General features: G+C 36.3%; 2 protein-coding genes across 4 annotated transcripts in view; both read left to right on the top strand.

Moving 5' to 3' along the window:
• Positions 1 to 706: 706 nt before the first annotated feature.
• On the top strand, positions 707 to 16,158 carry LOC134532805 (pre-mRNA-processing factor 6). Its single transcript, XM_063369681.1, has 10 exons — positions 707 to 1,130; positions 4,179 to 4,565; positions 5,051 to 5,388; positions 5,823 to 5,992; positions 7,085 to 7,472; positions 7,973 to 8,311; positions 9,317 to 9,517; positions 12,407 to 12,663; positions 13,470 to 13,700; positions 14,818 to 16,158. The coding sequence occupies exons 1-10, from the start codon at positions 869 to 871 to the stop codon at positions 15,044 to 15,046; spliced, it is 2,802 nt and encodes a 933-aa protein (XP_063225751.1). The 5' UTR covers positions 707 to 868; the 3' UTR covers positions 15,047 to 16,158.
• Positions 16,159 to 21,344: 5,186 nt separating this feature from the next.
• LOC134532791 (zinc finger and BTB domain-containing protein 24-like) overlaps positions 21,345 to 27,219 on the top strand; it is a 32,845-nt gene continuing 26,970 nt past the window's right edge. Inside the window, exons 1-3 of one of the 3 annotated variants that reach the window (XM_063369649.1) lie at positions 21,345 to 21,497; positions 25,312 to 25,432; positions 26,653 to 26,797. In XM_063369649.1, coding sequence (XP_063225719.1) covers positions 21,455 to 21,497; positions 25,312 to 25,432; positions 26,653 to 26,797 — 309 coding nt within the window. In that variant the 5' untranslated portion in view covers positions 21,345 to 21,454. Of the gene's footprint in view, positions 21,498 to 21,661; positions 21,746 to 25,311; positions 25,433 to 26,652; positions 26,798 to 27,219 lie in introns of those variants that run through there. The other 2 variants (XM_063369648.1, XM_063369650.1) reach the window with 2 other exon arrangements.

Below are 27,219 nucleotides of genomic sequence, written 5' to 3'. Positions count from 1 at the left end.
ATTCTCGTACGACACACAAAAAATCTCGTACACAATGGTAATGTAAAAGCAAAAGTTTAAATGTGTTTCTACAATATTTTTATATACTTGACATTTGAATTACAAGCCTAACAAATCTAAACTAAACAATTTTCACAATCCTATGATTACATAAGTAAAACATTATTAACAATTTTCACAACAATACAATTATTTCTGCCATTCAGTCTTTTTGCATTATTTATTTTGTAAAAAATATCCGATTTTTTTAATTTTCGTTATTTTAACATACAAAAATACTCTAAATTGTGAGTTAGGGGTTGTGCATTTAACATTATTCTGACTCTGGGTCATCATTTCCTGCGCTAGACAAATAGAGGTTGGCACTGTTCATTGTTCATTTTGTTGAGCATAGCCTACTTTTAGTGGGCTGGAATTTCACACAGTTCCCCGCTTGTTTCATACATTCAGAAGAAAACAGAGTCCCATGTTATGCACTTGTTTTGACAAAACGATACAATAAAACTAATATAGCTTACTAGAACCCGGGTAAAAAAAACCAACAGTGATAGTGATCTTCAAAATTCTCGTACAAAAGCGTACGAGATCCAACTTTACCTCGTACAACGTACTCAGGTTCTACATTCTCGTACAAATACGAGAATTATCGTACGTCTGGCAACACTGGTTTCCTATATTGTCCTAGTACAATATTTAATGTTAGGTTGGTGAAACTGGTAACTAATAATAATAATAATGTAAACATCAATATTGGATTGTTCGTGTGGTGTTTTTTTGCTGTATGTTACTTAAATTTTATGATTAACTGCATGCTGAATACTTTATAGAATAAATATTTTAGAAAGCAAAATTATAAGTTGTAGTAGACATGGCCGTTCCACCAGCTGCATTAGTGAACAGGAACAAAAAACATTTTATGGGTGTTCCTGCGCCCCTTGGTTATGTTGCTGGTGTTGGACGAGGAGCGACAGGGTTTACTACACGTTCGGATATTGGACCCGCCAGAGACGCAAACGACGTATCAGACGACCGCCACGCACCACCCAGTAAAAGAAAGAAAGGTCATCAGAAGGAAGAGGAAGAAGACGATGACGAAGATTTGAACGATTCCAATTATGATGAATTTTCAGGTTATATTTTAGTTATAATGACTAATAAAACTTTTTAATGGCCAATATCTTGAACTGTGAAAAGGTTCATAAAATTTTATTTTCGGAATTAATCCTTAATATTTGTTTATTCTAAGAAATAAATAATAATTATTATTATATCTAAATTACAAAGAAATTTGATAAGGGTTAGGTGCTATGAATGTTTAAAGGCCCGGACACAACATTAACATTTCACTAACATAACACAGTATTGTACATCACATCTGAACTTCACAGTTTTCAATCTGACTAGCTACAATTGCACATTATGATATGCATTTAGACAAGCCCATTATTAGTATTAAGTAGGGTTTGCTTTATACTATGTTATTTCTTAAACAGTGATATGGGTAAATATGTAATGCTGCTGTAGTTCATAATCATTAGGAAAAAAATTGCATTAAAAAAATTAAGAATCCATAACAGCACAGAATTCTCAAAATTAAAATCAGAAATAATTTGTTTATTCGTTAACCGCACAACATTAACAAAAATATTTCGCACATTCTATTAGTCATGCACATTTTATTTGTTAAAATTTGACTTAATATCTTTCAATTTTTGGAGTTCTGAAATGGGTATGTAGTAGAACATTCAGAGTTTATGAATGGCAGAAAACATATCACTGTAAATATGTATTGTATGGATTATCGTCAAAAATTTTTTTAAAAATCTGAAATAACTTTCATTATATGCTATTTTACGTCCTCTTTTCATTACAGCCTGCGGAGATAAAGAAATTCCAAATACTTAAGGAGATATCGAATTTTTTAATTTTCATATTTGGGCGATATTTGTTAAAACAAAATTTAAAATTCCGGAAATACTTTTATTCTGTGCTCTTTAACTTCCTCGTTTCATTAAACCCGGCGGAGATAAGAAATTCCAAATACTTTAGGAGATATTGAATTTTTTAATTTTCATCCTGTGCACTCATGCAACGTAAACCATTGTTGCTTGTTTACAAGTATGATTTTTTTTTTTTTGCGACGTACCCGAAGGGGGAAACCTAAGATGCACATAAAGTTCTGCCATTCCCGATTACACCCGAACAATTCACCTTCGGCCAACCTCAGGTTTATTTATTAATATTTATATTTCTCTGTTTATTTTAATGTAGCTATACTTACCTAACTAACCGTCCATAGTGTTTTAAAGTGTTTTAATGTAGCTAACCTAACCGACCACTTTTAATATTTGAATTCATTTTTCCTGCGCAAAAATAAAACAAATCCCGAAGTTGGCTGAAGGTGAATTGTTCGGGTGTAATCGGGAATGGCAGAACTTTATGTGCATCTTAGGTCTCCCATGTGAACGACTACATCATGTAAAAAGAAAATTACGTGAGTTCCTACTGTTCATCCTTTGTCCCGGTTTGTTAGGTCATGTCAGCTACAAAACTAAACAACCATTAAAATTAATTTTATTATTTTTAATGTCCGTTCAGTTTCAAAGTATTTATAATGTAGCTGACCTGACCTAATCTACCTTTGTCCCGTTTTGTTAGGTCAGGTCAGTTACATTATAAATACTTAAAACTATACAAGTAAAATTAATTGATATTATTTTTAATTTCCGTTTATTTTGAAGTATTTATAATGTAACTAACCTTACCTAATGGAAAATTTCTGTTATTTAGGCATTCTAGCACACACGGCAAAATATAAAATTGCGACGGTCGAATGATTACATAGGGCTTGTATTGCAAAATAAGAAAGGCAATATCTCCCAAAGTAATTTGAATTTCTTATCTCCGCAGGCTGTAATGAAAATAGGAAGTAAAAGAGCATATAATGAAAGTTATTTCAGATTTTTAAAAAAATTTTTGACGATAATCCATACAATACATATTTACCGTGATATGTTTTCTGCCATTCATAAACTCTGAATGTTCTACTACATACCCATTTCAGAACTCAAAAAATTGAAAGATATTAAGTCAAATTTTAACAAATAAAATGTGCATGACTAATAGATTGTGCGAAATAATATTATTTTTGTTAATGTTGTGCGGTTAATGAATAAACAAATTATTTCTGATTTTAATTTTGAGAATTCTGTGCTGTTATGGATTCTTAATTTTTTTAATGCTAATTTTTTCCTAATGATTATGAACTACAGCAGCATTAATTTCTCAAAAGTTTAAACAACCATAATAATCAAAAGAAATTATTTATGTCCATTGTAGCTAGGCCGCTGTACTATTTTGTTTGGTAAAAGTTCTGTATCATCTATCCAAGTTTATACATTTTTCCTGATGATATGATCCTGTCTATATTGATCCTCCTTGGTTTCATCACCTTAAAAAAAATCATAATTTTTTATAATATTGTGTGTAACAAATTATTATATCTATGTAATTGGATAAAACTACAACTTTCAAACAATCTCTAAAACCCAAATTAAATTTTAAAAAATAAAGTGACCCCTTCAATGGTTAATGGATAATCTATAATCTACAAATAGTTATATTTCATATTAAAATTGATTATTATCATTCAGAACATATTTTAAAATTTTTATTATATTTTTGTTTATTTTTAATATTACATAATACCACGGCACACAGACCTAGCTGCAGTGTTTAATGTCTTGTTTGTACCTTTTCTTAGAAATCATAACAGTTGAGGGTGCCCTTTAGGAAGCAAAGTGATGCAAATTAGTAATCTCTCCGTGTATTACCCAAGTAAATTCCTTTACAGCTTGATTGTCATAATAATTGCTTGACTTTGATTATAGATCTAGCAGTTTGAAGCACTTTTAACATAATTTTCTTTATTTTCTGAAGTTTAAAATGTGGTTTTCCAGGATAATGAAAATAGAGTTATAGCTCCCAAAAATAAATTTGGATTTTTAATATATCTGTTTTCTATAATTTCTTGTAAAAATATATTTAATAATTGAAATATATTTAAAAACTTACAAAAGATAGAAACTTTAAGACGATAGTTGACTGGCAGGTACATTGTATGCAGACTGCCTTTTTGATGAAGAGCAAGTAGATAATCTCAAAGTATGTGTTTGCAGGTTATGGAGGGTCGCTATTCAGCAAGGACCCGTACGACAAGGATGATGAAGAAGCAGATGCGATCTACGAAGCCATCGACAAGAGAATGGACGAGAAGCGGAAGGAGTATCGCGAGAAGCGCCTGAAGGAGGAACTGGAGAGGTACCGGCAGGAGCGACCCAAGATCCAGCAGCAGTTCAGCGACTTGAAGCGGGGCCTCGTCACCGTGTCCGAGGACGAGTGGCGGAACGTCCCGGAAGTGGGTGACGCACGCAACCGCAAGGCCCGCAACCCCCGCGGCGAGAAGTTCACCCCTCTGCCGGACTCTGTGCTGGCTCGCAACCTGGGTGGCGAGTCCACTGCCTCCATCGACCCGACAAGTGGATTGGCCAGCGCTTTTCCATCGGGTAAGTTGACATTTAGCACAGTGCACACTCACTTACGGAATGGTTAAAAAAGTGTACTGCTAATTTACAAAAAATTTGATTTTATATCTTAGGAAAGACTTGCACGTGCATGTAGAACACAAATATTTGAATAAAATTTTGATAGAAGGTATAGATAAACCATTTTTGATGTGAGTAGCAATTTTTTAATTATAAATTTTTATATTGTTGATGTGCCAAGTTGTTTACAATGTACTTAATCTTAATATTTGCAAACCATATATGGACATCATGTGATCAATCATGCTGTGTGCTCAAGAAAGTCCAGGTACTACCATCTGGATGGAGCTAATTTCAAATGTTTCAAATTTATCTGCATAATAATATGTATTGTTAATACTATTTCTTACCATTTTCATTGCATTCATTGCTTTTTGAAAACATTTTGAAATATTATTTTTGTGTCTTTACATGCAGGTATGATATTTGTTTTAATTTGATTTTAGGCTCGGTGACGCCCGGCATGCTGACCCCCACCGGAGACCTGGACCTGCGCAAGATCGGGCAGGCCCGCAACACCCTGATGAACGTGAAGCTGTCGCAGGTGTCGGACTCGGTGGAGGGCCAGACGGTGGTCGACCCCAAGGGCTACCTCACGGACCTGCAGAGCATGATCCCCACGTACGGAGGGGACATCAATGACATCAAGAAGGCCCGTCTGCTGCTCAAGTCGGTGCGGGAGACGAACCCCAACCACCCGCCGGCCTGGATAGCGTCCGCCCGGCTGGAGGAGGTGACGGGCAAGGTGCAGGCTGCTCGCAACCTCATCATGAAGGGCTGCGAGGTGAGAGTAGCGTAGTTCCTCCTTACCTGCTGAATGGAAATGTGAAAATGTAAATTGCTAGAAATCGGGAGACACTGTGCTGAAGTGAAAACCGACAGTATCTATAAGCTCTGAAAAAGCCAGCAACACAGTAATGCAATGGTCAATCACCAGAATCCACCCGATGAAATCTGAACGCAAGCGTCTCGGTGAGGGGTTACAGAATGTGTAGATTTATAACCGTAAATGGTGGATTAAACCCGTTCCACTTTGCTTGGTTAGCATATGATTGAGAAGATGTAACAAACATTTAAAGTCCTGTGGTGGTACAGTAATTTGTGTTTCTTCTATCTTAATTTTTAGAAACGTACGGCTTGTTGGCATGTGTATATTTCCGCAGGACACTTGTTTGAAGGTGACGAAGGTGAGGAAGTGAATGTAAACCCTGCACGCAGGTGAACCCTAAGTCTGAGGACCTGTGGTTGGAGGCAGCAAGGCTGCAGCCCCCAGACACGGCGCGCGCCGTGATTGCGCAGGCAGTGCGACACATCCCCACGTCTGTGCGCATCTGGATCAGGGCAGCTGATTTGGAGCAGGAGACCAAGGCGAAGCGCCGAGTTTACCGGTGAGACCACATCCATCCTCGTTGCTTTAACTTACACTATACCTACCGGATGTCGACAAGTCAGGAAAGTCATGAAAAAGTAAAAAAAAAAAAAAAAAGTGGAGGACTGTTTACGAAGTTACAAAAAAGTTCTGATAAAACAGTTACATTTCAGGAAGTTGTGAAACTTTAACTTCCAGCAACCTTTGTTTAACTTTCTTTTGGTTTTTTAACACTTTACTTTGTATACACCCTGAGCTACTTACATGCAATGCAGTTTCACTTTGATTTCTGTTTAGTATTGTTTAATAAAATAGTGGAAATAATGGTGTATTAATTATATTTTATCATTCTTTATGGCATTATTGTTCAGTATCAGATTGAAACTGATAAACAGTTTCTAGGCTACAGTCACTGTAAGAAAATCTTTTTGCCTTGGAAACCACAAGGTAGTAATAGATAAGCCTGGTCTATGAATGTTAACTTAGAGTACCTAAAGCTCCATTGAACCATAAAATGCATAACAAAACTGAACTATTTTATGATACAGGATTTGATTTTAAAAAAAATTTGCAAAATGGTGTGGACCATTTTCCTTTGACATAATGCTTAAAATAAATAAAAAGAAATCTGAATTTATCTTTAAAACCTGCTAAACCATCAATCATTGACGTACATCAGCTTCGAATAAACATATAAATGGTGCAGGCCAAACGTCTTGCAAGCCGGGCTCTGTAGTTCGATGGACTAGTGTTGCTTGAAACGAACCAGCAGAGCCAAATGAGTAGGCGGAACCCTAGGGAAGCATATTCGGCACGGCCTGATTACACATCAACTATTCTAAAACTTTTTTTTTCCTTATGCTTACAGCTTGGCTCAATTGCTCATTAGTCATTACAAAACAAAATAAATGGTTTTGGTACTGAAAGAAAAATGCTGCGATAAAAGAAGATTTTTTTCAACCTCCTTGGTCACACACTTAACTGATACATATTCTGTTCCCCTGCTTCTTCTTCCATCTTACGCACCACTGAAGCTCCTCACCCTCGGAAACGTACTGTACTGTTGCTGTGTAACGTGTCAGAGTTGTTAAATGTGTGTGTGGTGGTGCAGGAAGGCACTGGAGCACATCCCCAACTCGGTGCGGCTGTGGAAGGCGGCAGTGGAACTGGAGGAGCCGGAGGACGCTCGCATCCTGCTGAGCCGTGCGGTCGAGTGCTGCCCCACCAGTGTGGACCTGTGGCTGGCCCTGGCGCGCCTCGAGACATACGAGAACGCTCGCAAGGTGCTGAACAAGGCCCGCGAGAACATCCCGACCGACCGCCAGATCTGGACCACGGCAGCCAAGCTGGAGGAGGCCAACGGCAACAAGCACATGGTGGACAAGATCATAGAGCGAGCCATCTCGTCTCTGACGGCCAACGGGGTGGAGATCAACAGGGAGCATTGGTTCAAGGAGGCCATCGAGGCAGAGAAGTCTGGTTCCGTTCATTGCTGCCAGGTAGCGTCACTATCCACATCTGTCCTAGTGTGTTGACAGTGCTTCATGTATATTAACTGATGCCAGACCAGCACTTCTGTATGATGTAAAATGACACGGAGCCACCATACATGTGACACATTTTATACCAGATTTTACCAATTTTATTTTTAAGTAAATATGGTTTTTAAAACAAGTTTTCGTGGTTTTTGTTTTTATTTTCATAAATTGTCTGTATTCATAAAAAAATTGGTTACTAATCAACAAATATGATACATAAATATTTCTTAATACTTATTTCACCAAAAAAGTATTATTTTAAATAACACATTTTAAAATTAACAAGCATATCGTGAATCGGCAGAAATGCTAATTCAACTAAATATGTATCAGCACAATCTGCTTCTGCCTATTCATATCAGCACAGTTGTAATTGAAAAGTTTTTTCAATGTTATTTCTCTCTGATCACAATTAATCGTACAAGATGAAGTGTATGAGCTTGTGCGTGGTGACACCCGAGGTGCTGATCCGGCACATCATCGGCGTGGGGGTGGAGGAAGAGGACTGCAAGCACACGTGGATGGAGGACGCGGACGCGTGCGCCGCCCAGGGCGCCTACGAGTGCGCGAGGGCCATCTACGCGCACGCCCTCGCCACCTACCCCAGCAAGAAGTCCATCTGGCTGCGGGCGGCCTACTTCGAGAAGAACCACGGCACGCGGGAGAGCCTGGAGGCGCTGCTGCAGCGGGCCGTCGCGCACTGCCCCAAGTCCGAGGTGCTGTGGCTGATGGGAGCCAAGAGCAAGTGGCTGGCCGGGGACGTGCCGGCCGCCCGCGGCATCCTCTCCCTCGCCTTCCAGGTCAGCGCTCGCCGGGGTCGTACTCCATTATAGATTTTAAAACTGTTAGTTCAATAAAATACTATTACTTGCTGTTCAATTTTGACCGAAATCCACAAATTTATACAGTTCAGGAAAGTAAAGTAACTATCATTTTTACATTTAACAACAAAGGTTTTGATCGAAAAAAAAAATTAACTGACAGTACATTCAAATTTCATTTATATCAGCTAACCCATATTTATCGAAACAATGTTAATTTTTATATTCCATAATGCATGTTGTAGGTCTTATATGTATTATTGATTAGAATTATAGTGGTTTTGTTCTATGAATTTTTTGATGTTACACATAATTTATTCGTAAAATAAAGTGCTATTAATAACCAATTTAGTTTATATTGTGCAGGCAACAAAAATAACTATGTAAGAGTAGGTGTGTGTTGTGTGTGTGTGTGTACATTTCGTTACAAGTATTTCAATGGTTTAGAATGAAAACCTCGTTTCTCAATTTTTGGACGAAAATACTTTTTTTATGTTTTTGGCTGGAAAACCTCGTATCTCACAAAATGTTTGGCTGAAAGAAATAAAATGTGCATCCTACTGCTTTCTATCGGGAAAAAAAGAAACCACGTATATCAGTAGCACTGTATTTTGTCTCTACTGTAAAATTTGCATTTTATGAGATGCAAGGTTTTTCATTCTAAGCCATCGATTTGTTGTGTTAGTCTATCAGTCTGAATAAAAAAAGAGAACAGGAACAGAAAATAGGTCAAGAGAGCTGCAAATGTCGATTTTTTTGGGAGTGCAGCTTTGTGCATATTGATTTGTGTACGCTCATTTGCAATTCAGAGCTAAGTACCATTTTATGTATAGTCTTGCAGGTCCTCTTGCCTTAAACTTGAATATTTGTGCACATAAACATGCAAAATATAACCAGACATGTCGCTTTTTCTAGCTTCCTTTGCACAGAACTCAATGGAACGTTTCTTGGCATAGACTTAATTTGCAATTGTTATGCTCTCAGGCTAACCCCAACTCGGAGGAGATCTGGCTGGCGGCTGTGAAACTGGAGTCGGAGAACTCTGAGTACGAGCGTGCGCGGCGGCTGCTGGCGAAGGCCCGGGCGTCTGCCCCCACGCCGCGCGTCATGATGAAGTCTGCCAAGCTGGAGTGGGCGCTGGACAATCTGGACCAGTCCTTACGGCTGCTCGACGAGGCCATCAAGGTTGCTGATCTTACAGTATAAGTAGGGATGGGGCGAATCCTGATTTCCTCGAATCCGAATCCTAACTCAAATCCTCGACTGGAATGGCCGAATCTCGAACCCAAACCCGAATCTTTTAATAGATGATGTCCACATATCTAATGTAAGTGAGATGTATTCTGCTTGCACTAAAAGTCCCTTGACTTTATCACATGTAGTTTGGTACATTTCTGGTATAAGTGTATATAAAGACAAAAATTTTTTCTTGAGAAAGTTCAGTTTTAGTACAGATTAGCAGTTAGGATTTTTTCTACAAATAAGCTAGAGGTCTGCGAGCCTAAGAATTTTACTTCGAGCCGAGCTCGAGCTTTTGTGGTACAGTTACACTTTTGGGAAATTATTTTTATCTTAACCTTAGTATAATGTTTGAATAAAGTATTAAAATGAAGTGGGCTTATTAATTTTGGGTAACTATTTACAGAGTGTGTTTACATTTTGCACTGTTAGAAAAAAAATAACATTTTTTTTCCATTGAATCTTACCTGTTTCCATTGGTTCATTAGTAACTGATATCATCCAACTAACATAACCAAGTATATGTTTGTGTAAATGTAACATATCTTTGGAAAAATTTCATCCTTGTCAATTTTTCTGGAGTCCTTACTGAGCTTCAACAAACTTAGCACCAAAAATCATGTTGTTTGAAAAGTACATTCACATTGTTTCAACATTTACACTTTGCAGCACAATAATTATGAGAGAGATTGTCACAGAGTATTAAATTCTGTTCTTTATTCTATCATGCAGAACAATAATTTGTTCTGCACGTTCAGGAGTTAAATTAGCTCTACGATTGGAGATAGGTTTTCCAGCAAAAGAGAAGCGTCTCTCGCTGGCAACCTGCTTGGCTGGAATGCTTTAGTAAAATTGCTTAACCTCAAAATTAGTATCATAAATATCTGTAACTGGTCATTAAAGTTTAATCAATTGAAAGTAATAAAAATAAAAGCATTTTACTTCATTCAATTTACACTTGCATAAAAAACATACACACAATAAACCTACATGGAAATTAAAGTCTTTTTCAATATCCTGAAGTCTAAAATATGTTTACTCATGTCATTGAATGTAGAGCTGTATTGAAGAAGCAGATTTTGCGAATATTTAGTTGAATCTGCATTTCTGCCTACTTCCGATACAGTACGCTCGTTAATTTTCGGCCGATATTACTGAAAAACGAAAGAGACTGCCATAACCTAAAAATCCACGAGTACCATTTTCACTTTTCGTAGTAGTACTGCATTCTTTCAGATCGCATTATTTCTTAGCAACATGTGCCAACCGTACATATCAAAGTTTAACATCCTTTTTTTTTTCAGCAATGTTTTTTAATTTAATATGTTATAAATAAATAATATGTACATTACTATCACTGTAAATATACATCTCAGTTGTTACGGTAACTATAGTGCAAATATGGTAGCTGTCATGCTTCTGTAGTAATTATGGTATTCTACAAAGAATCTTTAGTTCTTTTTATGGTAATTATCTTAAAATAACTATTGGGTTTGTACTGTAGTTATGGTACATCATCCATATTTCTTCGTATGTTGTTGTTCATTTGTCTTTTCTTCATATTTACGTGCGCCATTATTTGAGACGGGAAGTTTCAGAAAAAATTTTAACGGACATTATATCACACATTTAATGGCTTAAATGATGAGACCTCGGGCAATTTAAACGCTTTATACGGAAAAACCTACCATGCGGGACCTCGTAAGCGAGTTTTACTGTATTTTTTCCCCGTAAATAGTAAAAAACCGAATCCTTTGACGAATCCAATATCCGCTGAACCTTCGAATCCCTAGGATTCGGCGGATATTGGATTCGGTCGCCCCATCCCTAATTATATGACTTATATACTTTTAGTATAGTGCAAACCATACATCTTACAAGCTGTGCCAGGGTGAGGAGCGTGAGGGGAGAGCAGGGTGGAACGCGAATTAGAGGAAGAGAATGCTTATTACTTGGGAGCGACAAAGAAGTTTGAAAAATATTTTGGAGTGCAACATTTTATTTTGAGTGTTATACCTATTAGAAAAATGTTGTGCTTAGCGAGCGATGCGTATAATATACATGCACCAAATTCATTACGATGATTGATGTTTTTAGAACTTTTGATCTGAAACCCGGGGCGAACAGAGTTTACACTATTTAGTTCTGTAGGGCTCCGTGTAGTAATATTTGGATCTGCCAGACCATTCCGACCAACACGTTTCTATCGAAGTATGGGAGCCCAGCTTGCAAAAGTTTTGGCCCACTCTGTAGAAGGGTGGCAACTTTTAATTTTGTAGCTAGTGTACTAATTACTAGTTTCTGATGGCTGTGCGGTGTTTAAAGTGGTTAAAACGTAGTGGTTGAATATATACAAATGCCTTTGGAGAAAGGAGCTTGGCAGAAAAATATTATTTTTTTTTTGTAACAGAGGTAACAAATTTAGTAGGATTGTAATTTCTTATCTCCACCGGGTTTTATGAAAAGAGGAAGTTAAAAAGCATAGAATAAAAGTATTTTCGGAATTTTAAATTTTTTTTTAACAAATATTGCCCATCTACATATTTACCATAATAATTACATAGAAAATGTTTATAAAAATATTCAAATTATGAAATAATATTTTTTTAATTGTGTGCGTGTGATGAAAAGAATGCAAATAAAATTTTCTTTTCAAGTTTGAAATGACAAATATGCAATGTTTTGAATTGTTTCCTCAATTTTTTCTGTTACTGTTAGCAAGACAGAGTGGGGGGAAAAAAAAAGAAAAAAACTTGTAATACTTGTTGCATGTTTAAAAGATTGCTTGTTGTGAATTGTGATTCAGTCTTGTAATAGAAACAAGAATGTTAACAGGTTTTCCCAGAGTTCCCCAAGCTGTGGATGATGAAGGGACAGATAGAGGAGCAGCAAAGTAAAGTGGAGAAAGCGTTTGAGACATACAGTGCGGGCATCAAGAAATGCCCGAGTGCTGTGCCTCTGTGGAAGCTGTTGTCATCCCTGGAGGAGCGCCGGGGCATGTTGACCAAGGCTCGCTCTGTTCTGGAGAAGGGCCGCCTGCGGAACCCCAAATGCGCGGATCTGTGGCTAGAAGCTGTCCGTGTTGAGTTCAGGTGTGTCAACCGTTAATCTTGATCACTGATGAGTGGAATACACTTTTTCTCAAACCCCAGTCTTGAATTAGTTTCTCAGAGAGTCTGGATTAAAATAATTAAGAATATGAACTTTTTTTTTCTCCCTCAAATATAAAATCCTTGTATTCAAAGGATTTTATATTTGAGGAAACAGTTTTGAAGAAAACTATGAGCAAATAATGTAAATTACAAAATTCAACACTGATAACCCCTGAAGATTACTATGTTATTTTTTTCTTCATACCTATCCTGTTACCATTTCCCAAGATAGTGTACTTTTAACATGTAATTATTTAAATAAAATTACAAAATGTATTGATCCTGGGAACCTAGTTAATGAATGAACAATTTAAAAGTTTAAATGTTGCAACAGCATAGTTGATTAATTTCATTTCTCGGACGTTATTTTATTTTGGACTTTTGACACCTATGGTATATTAAAAGTAACTCTTCTGGATTTCAAATTCAAGATTTTGATTTGAGATGATTGGAATTTGACTTATTATTAAATTATTTGTATCAAAAATGTTTTCTGTTCTGCTGAACAGACATTCTGAGAGCACTGTTAGAAGTGGCTACTGTATTACAAACATTTCTATGATAACTTCCGTAGGGATTAATAATGTAGTCTTTTGTCATCCACACAGTTCCCGTGAAATCTTTTTCCTTTAGTATAAAATTTTTCTGTATACTTGAGATTAGAGGAATTGACTGGCCCGTCCATAGTTTGGTGCCACAGGACGTTGAGAGAGGTGTACTCGAGGGTGTCTGCGTTACGCGTGCAGGTCAGGGCTGCGGGACATCGCCAACACGCAGATGGCCAAGGCCCTGCAGGAGTGCCCCAGCTCCGGGATCCTGTGGGCGGAGGCCATCTTCCTGGAGCCCCGGCCCCAGCGCAAGACCAAGAGCGTGGACGCCCTGAAGAAGTGCGAGCACGACCCGCACGTGCTGCTGGCCGTGTCCAAGCTGTTCTGGTGCGAGCGCAGGATACAGAAGTGTCGCGAGTGGTTCAACAGGTGCGTCTCCTCCGGCTCCGCCTTCGTCGCTTCGATCATTCACCTCGCGATGTTGTCTCACATGCCTGTTAGCTAGGACACTGATGCAGCTGAGCCATCGTGTGGATATTGTTCACAGATTCTTTCTGAATGAACACTAAAAATAATAAACAATTCGTGTTTCTTATGTCTGAAATTTTGAAAAAAGCTAATTGATGGGATCATGCAGAGGTTATCTTCTGGCCAGCTGCTTCTTGATGTGTTACAATTTTTGCATGGGTAATGAACTTGTGGATAAACTGTTACATTAACAGAGTAATTTATTAATATATATAAATATAATATAAGAATCAGCTAAATGGGTGGTTTCTTATAAGCTACCTTAATAATAGATAAAAAGTGGCTGGATGATATATTTGTGAAATGGGCATTGCATATTTGTAAAAAATGGTTTTCCTCCTGGTAACAAACCATCTTGTAGTTTGAACTAATTTTCAAGTGCATTCACAGCTTTCCATATACTGATTCTCATGCATATTGCAATATTAATTTATAATAAGTTTAGAAGCAGTATGTACATTTTGTTAACATTTAATTGAAAATATTGTGCAATATCCCTCCATTAGATGAAAATTTTAGCTTTGCCAGGACTCCAGTAACATGTATGCATCAGTCAAACACATAAAACTGTTAAAAACCTTCATATTTTTACACCAAATCTTTCACCATTGATAATAATGAAAAATTTGGCCTGTCATTTTTAATTTAACACTTTTTACAAGTCGTTTAGTTTGCGAAGCTACTTTTCTTGATCCGCTATCAACTTGACAACATCTAAACCTGGTTTTGTTTTTCTGTTGAATTACATGAAGTTACAATGCAGTGACTTTTTCCAAAAGTTGATTTTATGTATTAAGATAAGCCTGTATGCATTGTCGTGTTTTAAAATTTGTCGCAGTTATAGTGGTGCTCTCTCCTAGGTATCCCTTTAGCCCCGGTAGGATTGCATGGAGAGGTTCCCTAGTGAGACGAGACCTCACTCTACGTCCAATTATAACCGATACTGCCTACTCGGGTGAAACTAAAACAGCGTGGTGGGGGAGGCGGTCCTGAGTGGGTTTGTGTGTCGTGGGAACAGGACGGTGAAGATCGAGCCGGACCTAGGGGACGCGTGGGCCTACTTCTACAAGTTCGAGCTGCTGAACGGCAGTGAGGACCTGCAGGAGGAGGTGAAGAAGCGCTGCGTGGCGGCGGAGCCCCACCATGGCGAGCACTGGTGTCGCGTCTCCAAGGACATCCGCAACTGGCGCTTCGGCACCGAGCACATACTCGCGCTGGTCGCCAAGGACCTGCCCATCCCCGTGTGAACTCCCGTCTCAGTCGCTTCGCATCCCTGCAAGACATTTATTAAGTGGTGTAATTATTTACTACCCACCAGTGTTATAGTATGTTGCAGTGTATTATCTAATTGTAATACTCCCAATACAACATAACCTATTGAGATGAGAAGACAATACTGCATGAACACAGACTTGTTCGCGTTAATTGTATCTTTAAGTACAAAGTGGCACGAACTTGAGCTCACTTGTACGGGTGTGGTGGAGATAGCAATGAATCATCAAGTGTAGCAGTCTATCTCCCAAAGTCTTTTGGGGAGTTTATTACTTATTAGTTGTTAAGAAAACTATTGTTCAATTTTTTGTTGTAAGAAACATGTCACTAAGTTATTGTGTGCAGAAGGAAATAAAATACATTGTGTCATAGTAACTGTTTGTGTAAGTATGTAGTTGCATGAAATCTTTCCACCGCAGCCGTGTATCTTAAAAATATCCAAAAATAAATAAATACGTATAAGGGTAGCAGAATATTGATTCTAGGTAGTACTCATGCAACTTGAAATGGTGGTTTTTGCTGTGAAACTTATTTTCTAGAGCATGAGGATAAAACAAAATGTTTTACAATATTGTGGCTATTACTAGGAAGAGATAAGTGGAACGTATACACAGTAACACAGTAAGTATATTTTTCATTTTTTTATTTGTTAGTCGTACAATTAACTTATGTATAACTTATTTAATTTTTCAGTGATTTTTCATAAACATTTTTGATGTGAATATTTAGATTGCATGAAATTAAGGATTTTACACCAGACGCAAATATACTTGTAAAATGTACATGATGGTATATATACTTTTACCTCTCTTTTAACTGTTGTTAAAGGATGTGATGAGATACAACTACTTTGTATATATGTTAGAAATTAGACCAGGGTCGTATTGTCTCAGTTCGATAATAAGGCACTATTTTAAGTAAAGTCACCGATTGGCTAAATTAGGCCAAGGGACAATTACTGTAACCATAAGGTAATATTTATAAGAGGATCAAAGAAATTCTGCTTGATATGTAAGAACAGAAAAAAAGTTATACTTACAATCAGATTTGTAGCTCAAGGAAAGTAAATAAATAAAATGTTATTGCAGAGTTGCATTGTGCATAATCTGTATGGTTGCATGTACGTATGTGTTTGCATATTTTTCCTTCAAAACCTAGTAAAATAATCACTTTTGAAAAAAGAACATTATGCAACTTCTGAACACATTTTCAGTGCTTTGAGTGGTTTGATAACTAAGCTTACACCATGGTGATGTAGGTTTGATTACTGGCATTGTTAGCTCAAATTTCTTTTTTGTATGTGGGGAAAATTGGCAGATGTTGCTCCTCGCTTCTCGTACCACCAATAATTGCCAATTTTGAATAGACATTAAGCACCATGAACACTTATTTAATGCTCTTTTTTTTTTATATGTATTGTAGATGCTGCTTGGTATGAACTAGAAAAATACAAAAATCATAAGTATTTACTGCTTGTACATGGGTATGTACCAATAATTTCATGTTGGAGTAGTGAGATGGATCACTCCTTTACAAATTCTTTTCTTAAGTTGAGTAAGTTGAATGATTGATATTATTTTTAGGACTTCTGGGTTGTGAGGGTGGTTGTGGTTATATCCCCTTCCCTTGAATAGTCTCCTGCTGGTTCATGTGAGTAAAGGAAAGTATTTTTTAAATTTATTTTCTTATATTTATCTTTTTTTCTGATAGCTACCCTTCAGCCTGCCATACAAAGCTGATGAACAGTTGACTCAAATTTTTTGCAACCTATAATACTTTTCCTCCTGCAGTAATGCTTTAGCAAACTGATTGGTAAAAGTATGAATTTTACGTCGTACTGCCCTGGACATAGTCAAAACCCTGGTCCCAGTCCTGACCGCAATTTGCCGCAGTTTCGGAACGTACCGTGTCTAGACTGCCACGATTAAATTGATGCTTTGTGCACGAATTAGTTCCCGTAGAAGGTCGGAGAGCCTAACAAAGTGTATATTACTGTTACCTGAGTATGGGTAGCATGTTATATTCCCATTTTGAGTTCTTAAAAAAAGTACCTACTGCGATTTATTGGTGAATTTTAGGTTAAAAAATGTACTGTGTGGTTGAATGTGTGCTTAAATAACTAGCCTATGTTGGTTTTTAATAAATATAACTCCATGAGTAAGTATAAATTGTTTAATCAAAATATTTCAGCAGTTGCGTGAAGTTCCGTGAACAGTGCAGTTATTGTACGTGTGCTGTATCTGCCGCCCAACTGGAAGCGGCACCGGCAAGAACGCGTCTGTCGCGCTGCGTGGATGAGGAGAGGATATCTAAAATAAATCAGCCAGAGAGCTTGTGTGTGTGCATGTGCGTGAGGCCGCATAGCAGTGATGATGGTTTTCTCCTCTCTTCTTTTTAGTGTCCCATGATCAACCACCCACACAATTAACTTGTCTATCTTGACAGGTGTTTATGATGCAACTGTGCTCAATCATTATTGTTTTTGAATGAGATTTCCCACACTTTGAACTGAACATACCATGACAAAACTGCAGTCATCGCTGGTGTTTATAAGAGCACCTTTTATATTCCTCCAGATGTGAGGTAAACTGTGTGTTAGTTTTTAAAGACGGAACTAACAAAGAGTAGCTAACTGCCTCTTCTCTCTGTAGGGATGCCTAATAAAAAAAAATACAATTGACGAAAGGGTAACAACTGTATAGATAATAACAGTTTTCTCCTTATTCTTGTTAGGAAGTGTGGAAATTGGGTGGATCTTTAATATTTGGTGGGGAGGGGGTATGTAGTCTCACACCCTCCTTCAGTAAACAGACGAAGAGTTGAGGGTCAACGAGTGTAATATTTCTTACACCCTAATAAGCTGATAAAAGAAACACTACACTTGTATCCACTGAACTCTAGCGAAGACAGATATATGATGTTGCGATCATTATGATCACTGTATTAGATTTTTGGCCCAGTATTACGGGTGAGATCTATACGAAAACTGTGCACGCAGAAATGGCATCCCAGAGTCCTTGCCTCCAGTCCAGTGTGAGCAACTGTCCAGGGCTGACACTGTGACGTGTAGCTCCAACATGTTATTTTCCTTAAAAAATTTTAACATTCTTAGTTAATTCATTCTGAGTACCTATACTAGTAACATTTTCTTTTCCTGAGCTCACTGCATATGTAGGCAGATTATTATTTTAATTGGGTCTTAATCCCCCACTCCTTCATATTTTCATTTGGCATGCTGGCAGAAAGTGTTTTACAGGACCAACCGACTCTGGAGTGTTTTCTTTCTTTCAGTATTTCGGACTGCAGACAAGTCAAATGGTACATTCACAAGGGTATTGTTTGAAGTGCAATTAAAGCACCACTTCTCAGTGCCCTTTGGCTACAATAAATGGCCCGCCTGTTACCAAAAGAACTGTTTCTGACCTAGTCACCTTGCTTATTCGCTAGCTAACCCAAATGTCTTGGAATACCGTCCTAAGTCGCCAGGTTATGTTTTTTTTTTTATGTAAAATATTTGAAGTATGGTTAGTATACGCAGCATCAAAAAAAAAACTGTGCTGATGTGTTTAAAACAAAATTGATTTAATTCAGAATTAATATTCGGTGACAATATATCTCATGCTGCAGGAAAGCCCGGTCCCCACCCCGACTGTAACAGATCCTGCTGGCGGAACACATTCATAGCTCTCACCCCAAGTCGAAGAGACAACTATATATGTAATGGCCCAACGACCGATAAATAAATAGCCGACCATCAAAAGTTATTCTCTGTGTTATTACGCAATAAACTCAGCCCGAGTCACACTAGAAATGTGGCCTCCGTCGGTGCAAAGCTGCCCTAGTCGTCTGACCAGCTCAGGGGCCGTACACGTGCGCACCACGAGGCATCACTACTTTATTTCTCACCTCTAGTAACCGCAATAGTGTTAGCAACCACGCGTTCGCGAGCTTAGCTAGTTCCTTTGCAGTTGACGGACCACATGTGTGTCACATCCTCGGGAGTTAGGCCACACTCGTGAACTTTTTCTCGTCGCCCACAAAGGGCCGTCTTTGAACGACAGGTGTAAATGCTTATCTGAACTTTGTTACAACTTAATTTTATCTCCATGGGACTTTGCTGTAGGCAGTGTCTACGCATGTGAGAGCCTTTGCCCCTTGCTTAAGCGCAGACATTCATCTTGTACTATATAACACTGCCCTCGTTGCGATAAGAAAAAAGAGTGAACCGAACTCTACTATTTGTAAAACACGCTAAATGCCACAGCCTTCGCGTATGTGGGTTGATTCTCTTGTTCCATCAGTATGCATGGCCATGCTCTGCGTATTGGTCTGGGTATTGTATTGTGGCAGCACCATGTAAGAGAGACAGTTATGTAATAAACACACACTGTTTTACAGTCTATCCTGTTTTTATTCAATTTATGCCTTGGTCACGAAGCATAATGTATATTTTGACTTCAACTTCAGCCACTATGCAGTGAGCCACGCTGGAGCCGACGACCCACAAATATAATCTGTTATTAACATGCACTTGCTTGGCACCATTCTGGAACAAAATCTAAATTCAGTCTCGCTGCTCCCATTAGGCTTCCTTCAGTCACGAACTCTTGACCGCGGGTGACGGCAATAGATAATGGTGTAACTTAATTTTATGAAATGTTAATATCATTATTGTAAAAAAAAAAAAAATCATTTACTGAAACGTGTGCTGTAATAAGTGAAACTTTATTCGTACAGAAATCTATGATTTCTCAGGCGTTCATGCGGTCATAGAGTTCTTATCAGAATAGAGCGTTTTCAGAATGATTGAAAATATTGGTTATGTCAAATATTTGTGTACATGAAACAGTTAGTTTTTACTGAACTTTTGAATGCTCTTGTCCCACCAATAAAAATATTAACATTTTTTTATTTTAAAATATGTTAATATATTTATTTTGTGTAGCACCCTTGTGACTCATGTTTAATGTTTTATAATTTTATATAGAACTCTTTATATTCAAACATACGGTGTAGGTAATGCTTGTAAAATATTACTTTACATATTGGCTAATATGACCGTCAAAAATTCATCAATAGACATGGAGTTAGGAATAATTCAATAGCGGCCAAGTTGTTTAGTTTCTAAACAGATTTCATTTTGTATAGCATTCTGAGTTATAATGCAGTAAATTTTTAATATTTCGTCATTTTTTTTTTTTTTACTAAAGAACATGTCCTTTTTATTATTACTATAATGTATTTTTATTTTTGAAAAAGCGTGTCCCTTTTGGTGTATTTTTGTGAATAAAGTCATATATTTACAAGTTCGCAGTAATCTTTTTCTGATTTTAATAACTAGTTCTAAACAGTAACACAAAGCTAGTCTTGTACATAAAAAACAAGACTTGTTTAAATTGTAGTCAATACTCCTTTTTCATTTTTCTTAAATATTTTATGTAATAATTCTCTACTCTACAGTGTATATTATAGTCTCTGAGCGGAAGTTTTTTTCAGAATAAAATTACAATTAATTTAAATGTATTAATTACAAACACGTTAAATATGCTCGTTTTCGGGCTGTTAGTATTTTATTCCACTGGACGGTTATAGTCTCCAATCTCTAAAAATAAAAATTATTTTTTTGCATTAAAAATAACTCTTTGTCCTGTTATTGTTTTACAGTAATTATTCTATAATGTATGACAAAATGAAATAAATTATTTGTTAGCATTTGTTTGTTATTATACAATAATGTATTCACTTGACTACAAAAGTTAAAGTACAAATTCTAAACTATATTATACATGATTGTTATAAATCATTTTGTCATAATGAACATTAATATAATATGTAAACAATTTGCATTTTAATGTTAAATATTTGAATTTCACTTAAAGTTAAAAAAATTTAATTAATGAAATTTAATATTGACGTAACACAAATACTACTATATTTTTAAATTTTATTTATTATGATAATTACATTATTTCTGATATGCGTTTTTTTTAAGTAAAATTAATTTTTGAGAAGATCAAAAAGATTCCGAAAATAATCAGTTCTTTTTATGTGTCTAATTTTTTTTTCTATTTGAACTTACTAATTTAATAGTTACAGGTCAGCTTGGTATAGTTATAATGAGGCTTTCATTTTTGTACCTGTGTCTTAACTATTTTTAGTATTTATTTCTAATTAAATTTCAATAAGAATGTTGTATTTTATCTGTATTTAATTTACAAATAGACACTATTAATTCTGTATCGCGGAATTCAAAACACGAGCGCTTTCTTGCCTATGCGCAAATGTGTGTTTAAGCTTTCCTGCGCAGCTCAGATTCTTCCATACCATGTTCAAGTGCGTTTCTGACATATTTTGCGTAGTAGAGTGTATAGTATAGGCAAGAAATGAGCGGTATACTCAATAAGGACAAATTCGTATTGTGTTCTGGTGAGTGTATGATTATTTTTAAAGGTGAAACAAAAGTTTTTCATTTCTCTCGCGGTATGATAATGGAGAAACGAATCTCGATCGTCTTGTGTTTCGGCAGCGTACAGTAGAAGACGATCATTGTGTTCAAAATGGCGTCTTTTCAAGTATGCTTTTGTTATTTGTTTCACGTAATCGGAAGTTCAAGGGCTTGCGAAATGTTCCTTACATGATTTGGCAAATATTATTGATATCTTAAATATATAAAGGTTGCTAACTTCTGTTGTTTTTCTCAAAATCACTTTTGGCATCTTGGATTGTAATAATGCGTGAAAATAAATATGTATATATATTTTTAATTGCCACGTCACTATGGATGCAACTAACTTCGTGATTTTGGGTTATGAATTATAATTCTGCAAAAGTAATTAAAACAAAGTTAGCCCATTATTTTCAGTAATATGAAGTGAAGTGAGCTAAAAAAGCTCTGCCTACAAAATACGTACTTTTAAAGACACATGACGTTATTTAATCAGAATTTTACGCGATTGTCTCGAGTTGGAACTGAAATAACTAAATTCAAAACATTGGCAGTTTTGAAAGATGAAAGATAAATTACATTTTTAGTTCTATATACGTTCTTAGAGTATGTGCTCTGGAAAATATATATTAAAAAAAAAAATACAACAGCTTTACTTCCCTGCCCCTCACTCCTTTAATTTTACTAGATTGGTCAAGGCTACACATGAGAGCTGCTGCAGACATGCCCATATCTTTATTTTTGTTTTATTTATTTTATAATTAGCTTATAATTCATTCACATGGCATTTTGGGTTAGATATCTTCAAAATATGTTACAAGACAATTGAAACCATTGCCTAAGATCACTTGAAAACTTTTACAGATTGAAAAATATTGTAACCACTGAAATTAAGCCCAACCATAGTTTTATAGTAGTAGGTAACTACTGCACAGGCTTGTGTACTAATATTAGCACAATAATATTACCACAATCACATTTAAAAAAAAAAAGAAAAATTAAGAATGCATGTCTAATATATTCTTTTAATTTGAGGAAGCTGGATTACTTATCTAATGCCCTGTGAACAACAGACTGGTTGAACATAAAAAATTATAATGATTTATCATTTTACATCTCAGATAAAGGAGTAATGGATAAAAATGATGGTTTGATTCCTTTTTTCATCCCAACATAAGAAATAAGCACTCCTTTCAGATACCCAAAATTCATCAGTTTACAAGCATTTTTTAACCTACATGGCATTTAAAATATGAAATGGCTTATGTTATGGGCGGGTCATTTCATGCCAGATCATCCAACCAAGATATACATTGTTCACCCCACCTCTCAGATTTGGATAACATTTGGTACACTGTATCTTCAGACAAATGTAAGAACCAGTTTTTTAATTTTTGGAATACTGGCTCTAGTTTGTAATTTAAAGCCCTTCAAAGTTTCCCTCTGTTTGGTGGAATTTTTTTAATCCGCAACGAAAGTCGTGTGACACATCTTGCTTCAGTTACATGTGTAATAATTGTTATTGTAGGTATAATTGTGAAATTCACAATAGTTATTTAGAATTTTATGTAGATTTCAAATATAACTCATAAAATGTAATTAAATCCCCAGAAGTACATGCAATTTATGCCAGAAGTGGAAAAAATGAATTAACAAAAATTGTAAACATTAGTTTAGTAATCCTATTAAATTTTTTTGTATTAATCTTTACAATCTTGGGCTTGGTACCTAGAAAGAGGACAAAATTTGCTACAAAATGTTGAAATAAAATTTGTGGATATTTACCTTCTCACCCTCACCCCACCTAATGAAATGTTTAGGTGAATAGAATTTTTGTTAACTGTACATACCTACATACAGTACGAAAATTTATATAAATAAAATATAATTACAGTAGTCTAGTTAGGCCTGCTAGCTGTGCTCATGAAAATTGCATCTTTTACAATACCGGTGAAACTTGATGTTGTACATACCTGGAGTAGGCCTATTTTAAGTTCTTTATCAATGTACCTAATCTATGAAGAAGCTGATTCCATTTTGACCATTTTGTTGTAATTTTTTCCTCAGTCATGGATGTCATGGATGTCAGTTCCAACCTGAGTCTCAAGTTCCGGAACATCAACAGTGCAAAGAATGTTGACTAATGGCACCCAGCACCCCTGGCCATTATAACGATGTTCTGGCCAGTAAAATAATTTAGCTGGTCAGTGAGGATGCATAAATTTAATCATTGCATATTCATCTTTTTCAAGCACTAACCCAATATGACACTTATCTTAAACTGAACACACGTACAAATTTTTTTAATTTTGAGGCTCTCAGTTTTTTCAGTTAAAGAGTAGGTACTCTAACAAAAAATTCTCATCAGAGCTAATTCGCTTAGCTGCTATTAATTATAGTTTTAGATAGTGGGATGAAATAGTGCAAGGACCTTGTTCCAAGGCACAGTTGTGAACTATGAGAAATGCTTGTTAAGCTTTTCTTCCACTGCGTGAATGTCATCTTCTTTGATCAGCTGAAAATTAATTTTAGTAAAGTAGCCTATTCATTGCAAAATTGAAACATCTGCTCAGTTGTCAAAATTTGATCTTTATATGGTCTTTGCAAGCTCACTTTAGATACTGTCCTTTTAACACATCTTCCAACACCATCACAAGCTGTTTTACCGTGACTTGTTGCATGAAGGGTCCAAGAAGCTTTTAAATCAAAATCTTCCAAGTGATAGCAGAGGTTGACCAAACTTTTAAAATTTTTGTATTGTGCTGCACTACCGTCTGCCATATACTCCACTTGATTAATGTTAAGGAATTATTCATGAATTAGTAAGCTCAATCTTCTTTGAACCTCATATACAAAGAGAACATCATGGTTCAGGTAATCTGAGATAAACCACAAAGAAATATTACTTGTTTCTCCATCCTTTCTGAAGTAAAGAGTTACTGGATGTAATGTGCAAGCTGAACACACCCAATGATATGACTGAATTTCATCTTGGATAACAAAAGAATAGTTTTCTGCAAAGTCCATGAAAACTAGTATTGCATTTGGCCTAATGTTTTCTTTCCTCTGTTTCACGTAGTTTGACTGCTGTTTACAGGCGAATGAGTGTGGTATTAAAGCTTGTACATGGCAGTCTTAGGACAGTTTCGTTCATTTAAACCGCCACATGGCACTGGAAGCAGCACCTGATGTGCAGGCTGCCTTCAGATTTCTCGCACCGCAGAGTTAAGAATTTTCTCAGCCATGAAGACAGTTGCCCCCTGATGGGTATGTAAACCCCCCTCTGGAAGTGGAAGAAGACGAAGCAGTTCAAACATATGGGCATTGGCGTGCCACACCAGTAGGACTACTAAATATGTTGAAATCAAAGTTAAATTAAATGGGCAAAATTTCAACTGATAAGTTGCCGGGACTTGTAGATGATCGAGATGATAGCTGTTATTTTACTGATATCATGCTATATTGCTTGTACTTAGGTACTGTTACAAACCACCATTGCATAAGGTACAAGGGGGGGATTGCAGATGTCGAAATAGAATACAAATCGGCCAGATAGATTTTTAAACTTTTGGTAATTGGCCATTACTATTTAAAAGTTGACCCCCTTGTACCTAGATATTTTATTTAATTTCTACATGACATTATCTTGCAATTGAGGTGTACACTATGAAAAAGATAAATTTTGTACTGCAGTCATTCTTGAAGTCCGTTGTTGAAGACTGTGGGTTGAGCTTCACTTGCTGAGCAGTTGCTCCGTTGTGAATCAGACTTGTGTATTCTGTGCGGTTGTTTCAGATGGCAGTTTCAAATTGGAGATCAAGAGCGAGCCAGTGCCGCCCGCCGACATCACTTCTCAAGACGACGTAGCAGTCCTCCAAGAGATCGGGGCTGTCGATGACTGCAATATGATACTTCAGTGAGGCTTGTTTTTCTATTAAAACTGTGCCAGAAATTTCAGTTATCATAAGCAAAAGTAGTTGAAAATGTTTGTTGTATTACAGAACAATGATCCAACACTAATATATTTTAAACCTGAGAGTATTAGGTTACATGTGGAATACTTCATAGTTTATTGGTTTTTATAGTGATAAGTCAACTCTTTGATTCCACAGTATATTTTATGATTGTTTCAGATTCTCATGATACATATATTTTTATCTACCAGAATATAAGATAACGTACATTATGAGATGGAATTAGAATATAAAAATGAGCTTGAGCTTAAGTGTACCTAATATATAAAATACAATACATATCATAAAATGACATTGATGATATGTCACTGGAAGAAAGGTTTCTTTCCAGCAATTGTTTTGTTCTGAAGTAATATTTTCAGTTGTGACAAAAAATTACATATGTTGTTTATTATTTCTGTCGTAACTATTATGATTAACATGTAGACCTAAAGTGTTGACATTAATTCAGCAAGCTAGTAAATTGTTCAGTAAAGATTCACACCTACATACATGGCTGAAATTATTAAATATGCAACTATAATTTTTAATTCACAAAAATAGATGTTCTTTAACTAAGTCATACTTTGTATATATATTTTGTAAGATACTATATGGCTAAGAAACACAGCCTCGCTATGAAGTGTAACTTTCTGTTGCACAATATAGATCCAGTAAGCCCCCACACTGACCATCATCAATAGAATTCCTGTTAATATAAAATTCTCATAAATATTAAGTGTCTTCACAGTCCCTAGAAAAAGAAATCACATATGAGATAAAATGCTAAGAAATTTTTTTAATACAAAAGTATGGTTACTATGTAACACAAAGTTGTTTTTGTTCCAAGTGAGGTCATGGGTGTAGCCATCCTAAAATTGTACTTTATAATCCCCCCCCCCCCCCCCCCCAAAAAAAAAAGTTTTTTGTGCAGTATAAAACTGCATAGGTACAAGTTTTAACATAATTTTTATTTTATTTAAAAATTATTATAATAATTGTGAATAAATTTTGTAATATACTAGATAATACAAACCTCATCATTGCAAAGCGATTATTAAAATAATGGTACCTTCAGGTTTGTAGCATTGAGGTTTGCCTGTATATAGTTTTTCTTTGCATTTGCAGTATGTGTTTGTTTTATTAGCTTGGTGACCTCTGAGATGGTGACGATGTTTCACAGTGAATCGAGCGATGTGGTGGCGAAGGCCGAAGACGTGCAGTGTTCCGAGGCCTCTGAGGAGATTGTCCTGAAGACGCTGAATGGGTCGTTCATTCCCATGCTGGTCCCAGGGACTGGAGCATCGTCCGAGAGTATTGTTGTGGAGGTGCGTTTGTGTCGGCCTCCTTCATGCACCTGAACTATCCTCTTCGCTATGACCAGATGAGGCCTTGATCTGTGGACCAAGGAAATTGTTTCAGATGTTTGTAAAAAAAATACATTCTAGGAAAATAGCTTTTACACAGAAATCACGCACCAGGTATTTTTAAAGGATTTGAAAACATTTTTAGGGCTGAGAATACAGATGTTTGTAGGCTATATAAATAAGAGGGAGAAATTCCCTGAAATTAGACAAGTTGTACTATTTTCACAGTGTACGGATGCTGAGGGATTGCTAAATTACTTTCTAGAAGATAATTTCTTGAATCTGTGTTTTTTTTATAAGAGGTTATAACGTTATATGTTGGAGAGGCTCGGTGTAATCAGGAAATTATGGAAGGAAAATCTATTTAAAGAGACTTGAAAAAC

This window comes from Bacillus rossius, chromosome 6, assembly GCF_032445375.1.
Source record: "Bacillus rossius redtenbacheri isolate Brsri chromosome 6, Brsri_v3, whole genome shotgun sequence".
Lineage (NCBI taxonomy): Eukaryota > Metazoa > Arthropoda > Insecta > Phasmatodea > Bacillidae > Bacillus > Bacillus rossius.
The sequence above is the reverse complement of the archived record's forward strand: the minus strand, read 5'-3'. Positions and strand labels throughout refer to the sequence as shown.

Bases quoted from the DNA above. Each gene is read 5' to 3' on its own strand.
- LOC134532805 (XM_063369681.1), top strand. From the start codon at position 869: ATGGCCGTTCCACCAGCTGCATTAGTGAACAGGAACAAAAAACATTTT. The intron at 4,566-5,050 runs GTAAGTTGACAT...ATTTGATTTTAG, and splicing joins GGCCAGCGCTTTTCCATCGG to GCTCGGTGACGCCCGGCATG. The intron at 5,389-5,822 runs GTGAGAGTAGCG...CCCTGCACGCAG, and splicing joins TCATCATGAAGGGCTGCGAG to GTGAACCCTAAGTCTGAGGA.